The sequence below is a fragment of the Heterocephalus glaber genome, unplaced genomic scaffold, assembly GCF_053883595.1.
Source record: "Heterocephalus glaber isolate CG9 unplaced genomic scaffold, H.glaber_assembly_v1.0 deba00001790, whole genome shotgun sequence".
Taxonomy (NCBI): domain Eukaryota; kingdom Metazoa; phylum Chordata; class Mammalia; order Rodentia; family Bathyergidae; genus Heterocephalus; species Heterocephalus glaber.
The window spans coordinates 5442626-5455236 of record NW_028258473.1 but is presented as its reverse complement, the minus strand read 5'-3'; the positions used below and the strand labels follow the sequence as shown (position 1 = coordinate 5455236).

General features: G+C 35.5%; 1 protein-coding gene across 19 annotated transcripts in view; it reads left to right on the top strand.

Annotated features, from left to right (window-relative positions):
• Zc3h12b (zinc finger CCCH-type containing 12B) overlaps window positions 1-12611 on the top strand; it is a 224594-nt gene that overhangs the window by 154755 nt on the left and 57228 nt on the right. For 16 of the 19 annotated variants that reach the window (XM_087203223.1, XM_087203221.1, XM_087203237.1 and 13 more), the window contains 3 exons: window positions 5081-5178; window positions 5298-5401; window positions 6048-6804. In XM_087203223.1, coding sequence (XP_087059349.1) covers window positions 6203-6804 — 602 coding nt within the window. In that variant the 5' untranslated portion in view covers window positions 5081-5178; window positions 5298-5401; window positions 6048-6202. The remainder of the gene's footprint in view (window positions 1-5080; window positions 5179-5297; window positions 5402-6047; window positions 6805-12611) is intronic. The other 3 variants (XM_087203230.1, XM_087203222.1, XM_087203231.1) reach the window with 2 other exon arrangements.

Sequence of the window (12611 nt, the reverse complement as noted above, 5' to 3'; positions counted from 1 at the left end):
ATAGATGCAAAAATCCTTACTAAGATACTAGCAAATAGAATGCAGAAGATCATCAAGAAGGTCATGCACCCTGACCAAGTGGGATTCAGCCCAGTGATGCAGGGATGGTTCAACATACACAAACCAATCAATGTAATATACTATATCAATAGAGCCAAGGACAAAAAACATATTATCATTTCAATAGATGCAGAAAAAGCATTTGACAAAATCCAGCATGCATCTATGATAAAAACCCTGGAAAAAAATCAGAATAGACAGTCTCTACCTCAATCTGATAAAAGCCATCTATGAAAAACCAACAGCCAATATAATACTAAATGGTCACAAACTGAAATCCTTCACACTAAAATCAGAAACAAGACAAGGATGCCCACTATCACCACTCATATTCAATATAGTTTTGGAAACATTAGTCAAGGCAATTAGACAAGAGAAAGAAATGAAAGGAATAAAGATAAGAAATGAAGAAGTCAAATTTTCCTTATTTGCAAATGACATGATACTCTACATCAAAGACCCCAAGAACTCCACCAAAAGTCTTCTAGACTTAATAAGCAAATTCAGTAATGTAGCTGGATACAAGGTAAGCACACTAAAATCAACAGCTTTCCCCTACACGAATAACAGACTCACTGAGAAATAGGGTAAAGAATTCCTTTCACAATAGGATCCAAAAAACTGAAATACCTAGGAATCACCCTAACAAAAGAATTCAAAGACCTCTTCTCTGAAAATTATAGCACTTTGAAAAAAGAGATTGAAGAGGATATCAGAAAATGGAAACACTTCCCTTGCTCCTGGGTAGGAAGGATCAGCATAGTGAAAATGGCCATACTTCCAAAATTGCTATATAGATTCAATGCAATCCCAGTTGAAATCCCAGAAGCATACTTCATGGACCTTGAGAAAACAATCCAACAATTCATTTAGAACAAGAAGAGACTCAGAATAGCAAAAGCAATTCTAGGTAACAGAGACATAGCAGGGGGTATTACAACCCCCAACTTGAAACTATGCTACAAAGCTACTGTGATAAAAACAGCACTTTACTGGCAAAAAAACAGACCTGAGGACCAGTGGAACAGATTAGAAGATGCAGAAACAACGCCAGACACACTCAGCCACCTCATCTTTGACAAAGGAGCCAAACACCCTCACTGGAGGAAAGATAGCCTCTTTAATAAATGGTGCTGGAAAAATTGGGTTTCAACTTGCCAAAGACTAAAACTAGACCTATATCTGTCACCATGCACTAAACTAAAATCTAAGTGGATTAAAGATCTAAATATTAAAACAGAAACACTGAACCTGCTGGAACAGAGGTTAGGTAGAACTCTTGAAGACATTGGATTAGGGAAAGACTTGATGAACAAAACCTCACTTGCCCGTGAACTAGCACAACCAATAAACAAGTGGGATCTCTTCTTACTAAAAAGCTTCTGCACAGCAAGTGAAACCACCAACAGTGTGAAGAGACAACCAACAATGTGGGAAAAAATTTTCACCAGCGGTCCCTCAGACAAAGGTCTACTATCTCGAATCTATAAAGAACTTAAGAAAATCAGACCTCCCAAATTTAAAGACTCAATCCAAAAAAAGGGCATCTGAAATGCACAGACGTTTCTCACACAAAGAAGTAGAAACAGCAAATAAATACATGAAAAAATGTTCAACATCACTAGTCATTTGAGAGATGCAAATGAAAACAACGCTGAGATTCCACCTCACTCCAGAAAGAATGGCTGCTATCATGAAATCAACCCATAAGAAATACTGGCGGGGCTGTGGGGAAAGAGGAACCCTGCTCCACTGCTGGTAGGAGTGTAGACTGGTGCAACCACTGTGGAAATCAGTATGGAGATACCTCAAAGAACTAGGACTGGAAGTCCCATTTGACCCAGCTATTCCTCTGCTGGGTATCTTCCCCAAAGAATTAAAAGAATCATACCACAGTGATATGTGTGATCCCATGTTCATAGCAGCACAATTCATGATAACTAAACCTTGGAAACAGCCCAAATGCCCATCAGCTGGAGACTGGATCAGAACATGTGGTTGTTTTATAAAATGGACTATTACTTAGCCATAAAGAGTGAGAAACTAGAGACATTTATAGCTAAGTGGATGCACATTGAGGTGAAATAAATAGGACACACATGTGTAAATACCGAATAGTTTCTCTGGTGTGAGAAACTGAAAGTGTAAATAAGGACTAAAAGGTATAATAGATAATGTGAAATAGGAAGAAAAGGGGCAAAGGGAAGGGGAAGTGGGAGGGGTAGCAGAAAGTAAAGATGGGAATGGAATTAATATGAGAAAATGAAAAAAGGAAACAATGTCTCTGTAAATAGGGAGGGATGGAGGGAAGGGCAGGGGAAGGGGGAAAAAATAAGAACCAAGAGAGTATGTAAAGGTGCATATCTCCAATGATGAATGTCATTATATTGTACATCTAAAATGTACCAATAAAAGCATATGTAAAAAAAAAAAGTTCTCACTCTGTAATTCAGGCTGGCCTTGAACTCACTATGTAGCCCAGACTGGCCTCAAATTCACAGCAATCCTCCTGTCTCAGCCTCCTGAGTGCTGGGATTACAGAAGTGTACCCCCAGCTCATAGTTTCTTAAAACAAATTACACCCAGTCCTGTAATCTCATCTGACTAATATGATTTTCCAAAGTATCCCAGACTTTATTGAATTCATTTGTGATTTTTAACTCAATAACAATGAAAGATTACAACCCTTTCCAACATCTGTCATAGTAGTAGGTAGCTCATCTTTCTTTTGGGACAAAAATGACTATTTTCTTTAGCTATTCTCAATGCTTTCATTTATCATTCTTCACCAGTAATATTAGGTTCAAGATGTACACCAAGATACTCTATCACATTGATTTTAATGCATTTATAATTTTAAAAATTCTTCTGTGCCCAGCAAATTATTACTATTTCCTTTAATGTTCAATTCATATTTCCTTATATCTTCTAAAATTTAAAAAGTAGCCATAGTTTGTAATTATATAGTGGCTAAGCATGGTTGTGCATGGCTGTAATTCCAGCTACTTAGGAGGCTGAGTCAGGAGCAACAAGTAGCAAGACCCTGTCTCAAATGAAAGAGCCATAATTATATAGTCATTTGAATATTGTTTGGCTCCATTCTCCACCACAATAATTATCTGCTCCTTAAGATTAGAATTCTTATCTATTTTTACATCCCATCCTCTAGCATGTTTCCTGGCTCATAGCTAGCACTAAGTAATGCTCTTGAATTAGTTAATCAGTGAGTTAGCAAATGGTTTCAAATATTATATCATTCTTGAATTCTTTTCTAATCTCTTTGATCACCACACTATCTCCCATCTCACTGATACAGGAGTGTTCAAAGTTCAACATTATGTCTTCTGCATGTCAGTGGAAATTTGCCTACATCCTGTTTATATATAGTAAACACTTTTTTCATTCTCAAAAGTATCATAACTTGAACTGTAATTCAGATGTTCACCTTCTATAGAACTGTGCATCAGCATATCCTAGAGCCACTTCTAGCCATTTTTTTTACTGATTTTGAGTTATTTGTGAACAGGCTCAGTTCCAGTTTTCCTTCCTAACCCTGGGGCTTAGTGCAGTGTCTGGCACTTAATCACTATTCTTTTGAATGAAAAGGCATTCCAGTTGTCATATCCCAAGAAGCTTGTGCTCTAAAATAAAACCACACAAAAATGTGTAACAGTTTGACATCTAAACAGGCTTTAGAATAGACAATCAACATTTATCTTAAGGCTTTGAAAGGTAAATCTAAGTCATTTACTTCTTTTCAACTTGAGGTTATTAAGGTGCAATAATAAGTAGTAATTTCAATAAGGCTTTCCTAAATTTGTTATTGTATTTCTTCATGAACATGATGAAAATATTCACACCAATATTAATGAGTTTTTGTTTTTGTTTTTCCAGTGCTGGTGGTTGAACCCAGGTCCTCACCTATGTTAGGCACATGTTCTACCACTGAGCTAAATCTCCAATGTCAATATCAATGTGACTACAACTAAATATTTGATAGTAGAGAAAAAGTGTTCTGTGGTCTACTAGCTAAATAATCAAACAAGTATTTCTCATTTTCCAAGAAAATACACATAATGCCTGATAAGTAGTTGTCTTTAAGTTACTTTGGAGCTTTGAATAAATGCAAGGGGAAAAAAATCTTAGTGTCCATTGTACACTAGAAGTTATTTTGAAGAGAATAAAATGTAAACATGGTAGTAAATGTAGAATTTATGAGGGAAATGGGCTTTAAAATCTGAATAGTAAAGATTAATGAAAAAGTAAAAGTGAAAGGAGTTTCTATTTGTTAGCTAATTTTATTAAGAGAAATTTTTGAAATCAAAAGCAGTAGTGCAGCTAAGCATGATGGCATATATACGTAATCCCGCTACCCAGGAGGCTGAGGCAGAAAGACTGCAAGTTCTAGGCCAGCCTGGACAATTTAATGAGACCCTGTTTCAAACATTTTTTCAATAGTAGAAAGGGCTAGGAATGCAGTTCAGTGGTAGAGTACTTACCTGGCATGGAGGAGACCCTGGGTTCAATCCTCAGCACCAAAAAAAGGGGGAAAATCTTTTGAGAAGCCATTACATTCTAAATGGATGTCAGTTCTCAAGTGTCACTGCTGTATGAATATATTTCCAATTGTGACTCCTAAAGTAAGCATGCAGTTATCCATTACATTATTTGAAGTGTTGGTTGATTTTCTTCTTGTTTGTATAAATAGGATTGAGGTATAACTGGAAATCTCTGGTGTACTGGCTGTACAGTTCACCTAGTTTTATATTAGTGGACACAATTGATGCTTGGATAGCTTTTCAGTGCTCACAGGTCTATAGCCTTATCTAGGTGTCTCTCTTTTTTAAAGTAAGGATATTGATGTCTGCTACCCCCTTTATGTACGTTGAGAATCCATTATATTGTGTTCACTTTTCTGAATATTTTCTTTGCTCATTTAATTGTAAGGACAATTATCTTGCAAGGTAGCCTGTAAGGTATTCACACCAATGTCAATGAGTTTTTTATTTTGTTTTTATAGTGCTGGGGATTGAATCAGCATTCTCAGTCACATTTGAGAAAACTGAGACTCAAAAAGAAGAACACAGATTATAAGTGAAACCTGCCAGTACAGATAAGGTAGGTGAGAGGAGGGATTTAGAAATAAAATTGTCCCTAGTTATTTCTGTAATTAATCTTCTCTTTAAAATTTTCTGGTTTATCATGAAAATTGAGTTGATTTTCTCCTTGTTTTTAAGCCTCATTATCATCTAGGCTGGCCCCTGAACTCCTAGGCTCAAGTGATCCTCCTGCCTCAGCCTCTTGAGTAGCTGGGAATAAAATTATGCACCATGGTGCCAAGGTGATTTTCTGCTTTTGTGTATCAATTGAAATAAATAAATAGGCTGTAGATATATTTAGCAGTGTGTACACATTCACTCCCACATCTGGAACATGCATCTGTATCTGTTACCTTCGCAGCCTATTTCAATTGTCTGAAGGCAACTTTAATGGTTTTCCAGCCTGCCTGGAAGATGGGGCTCCTCATATTTTGCAGAGTAATGTTAGAGAAGATATGTTCTTCAGAAGTAGATTCCAGCAGTGACAAGAATCTGGTGAGAGATCTTTAGAAATAGTTCCCTGGCAGAAAGGAAGAAAAAGAATCCCTCCAAGTAGACACACACACACACACACACACACACACCCCTACACCTGCATCATGTTTTAAAAGCATTGTTTCTCAAGGTTGTAGAGTTAAGTGATACGTTTAACTGTGATTTTGTGTATGTGCATATGAATTGCAACATGATTGCCACCATTTGAATTTTATATCTGGAATTATTAGAATTAAGGACTCCATATTTTTCAGTGTAAGGTAAGTCTAATCATTGTAAGCCAAAAACTCAAACTCCAGAGTACTTGTAGTACTTAGGAGAAAATGTCTGTATTCTAAAATTCTTTTCCAGAAGTTTACTAAAGATGATTGTGGCATGTATGTTTATTTGTAGGGACTTGTAACATCTGAATATACAAACCAAACAGGCAAACTCTTGCACCATTGCTACCACAACATTTTACCACAGAAGAGTACCACTGTATATTAATTTGAAGCAGAGGAAAAAGAAAAAGACCTGATTAGACATAAGAATACCTATAGAAAGGGATGACGGCCACAGCTGCAGTGGAAACACCAAAAATGGAGAAAAGTGCCTCCAAGGAAGAGAAGCAGCAGCCTAAGCAGGATGGCATAGAGCAAGGCAATGCTGATTCTGAAGAGTGGATGAGCTCTGAGAGTGACCCTGAACAGGTAAGCCTTAAGAACAGCAACAATAGCTGCCAACCTGGAGATGGTCAGTTGAAGAAAAAGGAGATGCCTTCCAAGCCACACCGTCAGCTTTGTCGATCACCCTGTCTGGATCATCCGAGTTTCTCCCAGAGCAGCCTTTTACAGGATAGTAAGTTCAACTTAGAGAAAGAATACCAAGCCAAGATGGATTTTGCTCTAAAGCTGGGCTATGCTGAAGAACAGATTCAATCAGTGCTGAATAAGCTGGGCCCGGAATCACTTATTAATGATGTATTGGCTGAGCTTGTCAGACTTGGGAACAAAGATGACTCAGAAGGGCAGGTCAACTTGAGGCTGTTAGTGCCCCGGGGCCCCAGCTCCAGAGAAAGTGCAAGCCCTGAATTGTCTCTTGAAGATGAAATAGACAACAGTGATAATTTGAGGCCAATTGTCATTGATGGAAGTAATGTGGCAATGAGGTAAGTAAACCTTGTATATTTTTTAATCTTTAAAAAGAATTGTCTTGAACTCATAGAAATTGTCTTCTTTTGCAAAGTATTAAAGCAAGCCCTTAGTTTTCTGTGTCTTGCATTCCTGTAAGTGAATAGAGGATGTAATGATCCTGCCCTTTGCTTTTCTCTCTTCTTTGAAATCACTGTCAATTTGTTTTCAGTTGTTTTAAAGACAGCCTAGACATCGATGATGCTTCAAAGAAGATATAATAATTTAGATGTCTCATCTCTACATATCTAGACTAATTATCCTGAAAATAATCTTTTCAGAATGTCACTTGGAGGCTTACTTAGGAACTTTCAGTAACTCCCAGTTGCTGTTCTTGCAAGTTTGGCTCCCTTTATTTTTAAGGCACTTTATGGTCTTGTCTTTCTTCCTCTCATTTGAACACATTTTTAGCATTTATATTATTCTCTTTCATTTTCCTTTCTTTTTATTTTCATGTAATTTATGCTAATTTATACACCCACTTCCTGTGTTTTTGTCATTTCCCAGTTTAGAAGTGACTTCTTTCTTATCTTCATACCCTTCAAGGTATACCACCTCCACAAAGACTACCTTGTTTTTTCTGATTCTGATGATTGTTTCTGAGCTACAGTTCCCATGGTAGGCTGAAAAATAACTCCCAAACATGTCTACATCCTAGTCTTTGGAACCTGTGAATGTGTTATTTTACATGGTAAAAGGGACTTTGTAAATGTGTTAAAATTAAGGATCTTGAGATGGAAGAGATTACCCTGGATTATCAAGGTAGGTCCAATGTAATCACAAGAGTCCTTACTGGAGGGAGGCAGGAGGATCAGAATAAGAAATAAAACCTGTAATGGTAGAAATAAGAAAGCTGAAATATAAAAAGGGGTCCATGATTCAGGAAATGTAGATGGCCTATACAGGTTGGAAAGGGCAAGAAAACAGATTCTGTTCTGAAACACACAAAAAGAATGCCATCTTGTCAATACCTTGATTTTAGACTTTTTAAAGGAGCCATTCACTTTTATTTACTAAAAAACTTAAAGTTTATACATATGCTTTAGAAAATATTTTAAAAGTCACTATATTCTCTGGAAAAACATGATTTTAGACTTTTGGTCTCGAACTATAAGAGAATAAATTTGTGTCATTTTAAATCACTGAACGTGGTAATTTATTACAGCAGTAATAGAATAATATACTACCTATAATGCCTTCATACTTTATAGTCTCTCATATGATATTTCATGTCAGATAGCATTAGGAATCTCTTCTCCTATTCCCTAAGTGAATTATCTGGGTTTGTCTTTAAAATTCCCAGTGATCAGGAGTCTGCTTCCTATCAGGTCTATCATAGTTTAATGGGTTCACTTGGGCCCCATAGATGCTAAACAATCAGAACAAAGTGAAAAGCTTTAGTCTAGCAAGTTTTATGTTAGATTATTCCATTGTCTTTGAGGGTAGGGACCTTACTTCATGCCTTTCTTGCTTTCACCACAGCACATGACCCAGTATTGAGTGTTCTCACAGAGACACAAGAAACAGGGATGGGCATAATTCACTATACCATTGTCATATACAGAAGTTGCTTAGCAGGGTATGTGTAAGTACATTTTAGTATATAGACCAATGCTTACTGCAGCTTTATCCAACAGATGAAAACTGAAGCTCAACAAGTAACCTTGCTGTGCTTACATAGCTAGTAAGCAGCAAAGTGAAGACTATGCGTGAAAGAAACCAGCTTCAAATGCATGAAAGAAACTAACTTTTTAAAAGAAACTAACATTTATGAATACCTATTCTGGGCCAGGTCTTTTTGAAAATGTGATTTAGTCCTTATTGAAAATCTCCCAAATAGTAGATGAATTAGTTTCACTTTTGCAGGTGAGGCAACTCAAGGTTCAGAGAGATTAACTATCCAAGGTTACACAGGTAATATGCAGCAAAGCTTGTATTATGACACTATCATGCAATTTTATGTGGTTATTAATATTAATAAGAATATTTGGCATTTCTACTTGCTGCTGAGAATATATTTACAGATTTCCTTTTCAAATCTTTTAAATCATGAGAGCATGATCACAAGGTGTGTAGAACAAGCAAGAAATCACCTTTGTTTTAATGAAGGAAATCAGAACCATAGTAACAAGAAAGTTAATTAATCTTAACACAGTACTACAACAATCAGAATGAGGTAGTGGGTCAATGAAAAGCAGAAAACAATTTCTGTGTTCAATGGGTCAAAAGTATTTCTGCTCCACTCCCAATAGGTATGCTACAGTGATTCTTGAGGAGAAGGGATATGGGATCTTCCCAACTTACAAAGTAAACTTTCACATGGTAAACTTGCACCAGACCATTCTAGATTGAACCTATTTCCCTAGGCATACCCTACGTTTAAGTGTTTTGTGTTTTACAGTTGAAGATGAGAAGAAACCAAGATTACCTTGGAGACTTTGATTTCTTTTTGATACAAGATTTTTTCAGGGGATTTTAAAATTTCTTTTTTAGAATTAATGTTTTATTAGTGCATATGGGTTATACAGATTAATGGGCTTCATTTTGGCAGATTCATACATGTAAATATACTTTGATCATTTTTCCCATAATTACTCCCTCACCATGCCCTCTCCTCTACTTTCACATGTGGGGGAGTTTCAATGCATATAATATATTTTGATCATATCATTCTCTCTATTACCCACCTTTAAAAATACCTCCCTTCTCCCTTATTCCCTTCCTCTTGTCTAACAATGACCCCCCCTTCTACTATCTTGTCATCTTTTCTGATTTCACATATTAGGGAAAGTACATGACATATGTCTCTCTGAGTCTGACTTATTTTGCTCAACATGATGATATCCTGACCCATTTTCATGCAAACAAAACAATTTTACTCTTCTTTAGGGCTGAATAATATTCTGTTGCATATGTATACACTTTTTCTATTCATTCATCTGTTGATAGGCAGCAGGGTATTTCCATATCTTGGCAACTGGGAATTGTGCCACAATAAATATGGGTATGCAGATATCCCTATATCATACTGACTTTAAGTGCTTTGAGTATATACCAAGGAATGGTATAGCTGGATCAAGTGGTATTTTTAGTTTCCTGAGGAAACTCCATATTGATTTCCGTAAAGGCTATAATAATTTAAATTCCTACCAACAGTGTAGCAGTGCTCATTTTTTCATAAATGCTCTCCAGTAATGTTTTTGTAATCTTACTTTTTGGTATGCATACTATTTACGTTCCTTTTGGGGAAATGGTATATATTCATATCACATCTTAGTCATTTTTACTTTCCTTCCACTTCCTGCCTTCCAATTTCCCCATCTGCAGATCGCCTTGTCATCTCCACAAAGTCTGTCTATCTGATACATATCATCTCTTCTTTGTTTTGTTTTTTCAATTATTCATATTTTAAGTTTCTCATGTAAGAGAAACCATGTTATATTTAACCTTCTATGTCTGATTTATTTCACTTAGGATTATTGTCTCCAGATCCATCCATTTTTCTACAAAGGATTCAAATTTATCCTTCTTTATGGCTGAGTATTACTTATTTTCTTTGTTCATTCATTTACTAATGGACATATGGATGACTTCCAAGATTTAGCTATTATGAAATGTGCTATTATAAACATGGGTATGCATATATCACTGTAATATGATGTCTTTAACTTTTTTGCGAAGAAACTCAGAAAAGGTGTAGCTGGGTCAAATCGACTTTTTATTTTTATTTTTTTGAAGAATTTCCATAGTTTCTGTACTAGTTTAATTTTCCACAAACCATATGAAAGGGTTTTTTTCCCTCATAATCTTTCCAGCATTTTTAATTTATTGAGTCATAGATGGATAGCCATTCTCACTGGAGTAAGATGGAAAATCAGAGTTATTTTCATTTGTACTTCTCTAAGGAACAATGATGTTGAACATTTTATTCTTGTACCTATTGGGTATTTGTACTTCATTTGCAAAGTGTCTATTCATTTCAATTGCATATTTTCAGTTGAGTCCTTCATTTTGGTAGAGAGGTCTAATATTTTTTACTTTTTAAAATATATTCTAGATATTAGCAGCCTGTCCAAGGAGTAGGTGGCAAAAATTCTTTCCCATTCTGTATCTTGTCTCTTCATTTTGTTGGTTTTTTGCTGTGCAGAAGTGGTTTGATTTGATATGTTCCCACTTATTGATTCTTGGTGTTATTTCTTATGTGATTGAGGTTATATTCAGTAAACCTTGCTTATACCTGTATTTCAAGAGCTTTATCGATTTTATATTCCAGACAATTTACTGTTTCTGTATTAATATCTAGGCCTTTGATTCATTTTAATTTGATTTTAGTATTGGGTGAGAGATATGAATCTAGATTCATTCTTTTACATGAGAAAAACAAGTTTACCCAGCATAATTTGTTTAAAAAGACCAGTTTTATCCAGTTTACATGGCTAAAGGTCCCTGGAGTTGTTTCTGCATCCTCAGTTCTAGTCCATTGATCAACATGTCTATTTTTGTGCCCATATCATGCTATTTTTATCACTCTAGCTTTGTAGTCTAGCTTGAAACTCAGAATTTTAAAACAACCTGCTATTTTTTCATTCATTTATTTTCTTTTAGTTGTATTAGTACATGTTTACAGCACATAATGATTACATTTACTACAGGGAATTAGTACATATACATAATACATTTTAATTCTTTTTTTCCCTTTCCCTGAACCCCTATTTTATGTTTCCAGTATTAGATTAATTATTTATCTTATAAGATCTTATAAAGTTAATTATCATATACACAGATTAAAAACCAGACTAATAGGCCAAAGAACATATAAAAAATGTAAGACAATTGTACTAAGTCAAGGTACAATTTTAGATACATTTTCTGTACTGGATTGCAATACAATTTTTATTTTCTCTCTTTTACTATTATCTGTCTTTTATTTTGTACTTTATATCTATATATTAAGTTGTTCATATGAGAAACTATGTGATATTTAAGCTTATGTGTCTGATTTACTTCACTTAACATTATGGTCTCAGGGCCAGGGATATAGCTCAGCGGCACCACACCCACCTGGCAAGCATTAGGTCCTGAGTTCAATTCCAGGTACTGGAAAAAAAAGTATGGTCTCAAGGTGTATCCAGTTTGCTACAAATAAATCAAGTTTATCCTTCTTTGTGGTATAGTTATACTTCATTGAGTATAAATACAGTGTTTTCTTTATCTATTCATGTGCTGATAGACATATAGGCTGTTTTCAAGATTTAGCTATTATGAATTGTGCTGCTGTAAATATGGACATCCATACATCACTGTGGTATGATATCTTTAAATCTTTTTTTTTTTTTTTGGTACCGGGGATTGAACTCGGGTCCTTGTGCTTGCACAGCAGGCGGCAAAACCACTGAGCTAAATCCCTGACCCTCTTTAAATCTTTTTGGAAAATACCTAGAAGGAAAAGAGTTGGGTCAACTGGAATTTCTATTTTTAGTTTTTTGAGAGATTTCCATATTGTTTACCATAGTGGTTGTATCAGTTTACATTCACATCAACAATGAAGAAGGGTTCCTTTGTCCCCACAGCCTCGGCAGCATTTATTATTGGTTGATTTCTTGATGGTAGCCATTCTTTCTGGAGTGAAATGGAATTGCAGTGCTGTTTTAAACTGCATTTTTTGAGTGGCCAGATGTGTTGAACATTTTTTCATATATTTATTGCCATTTGTATTTCTTCATCTAAGCAGTACCTATTCATTTCAGATGCTTGTTTTTTAATTGGGTCTTTAAATTTGGGAGGT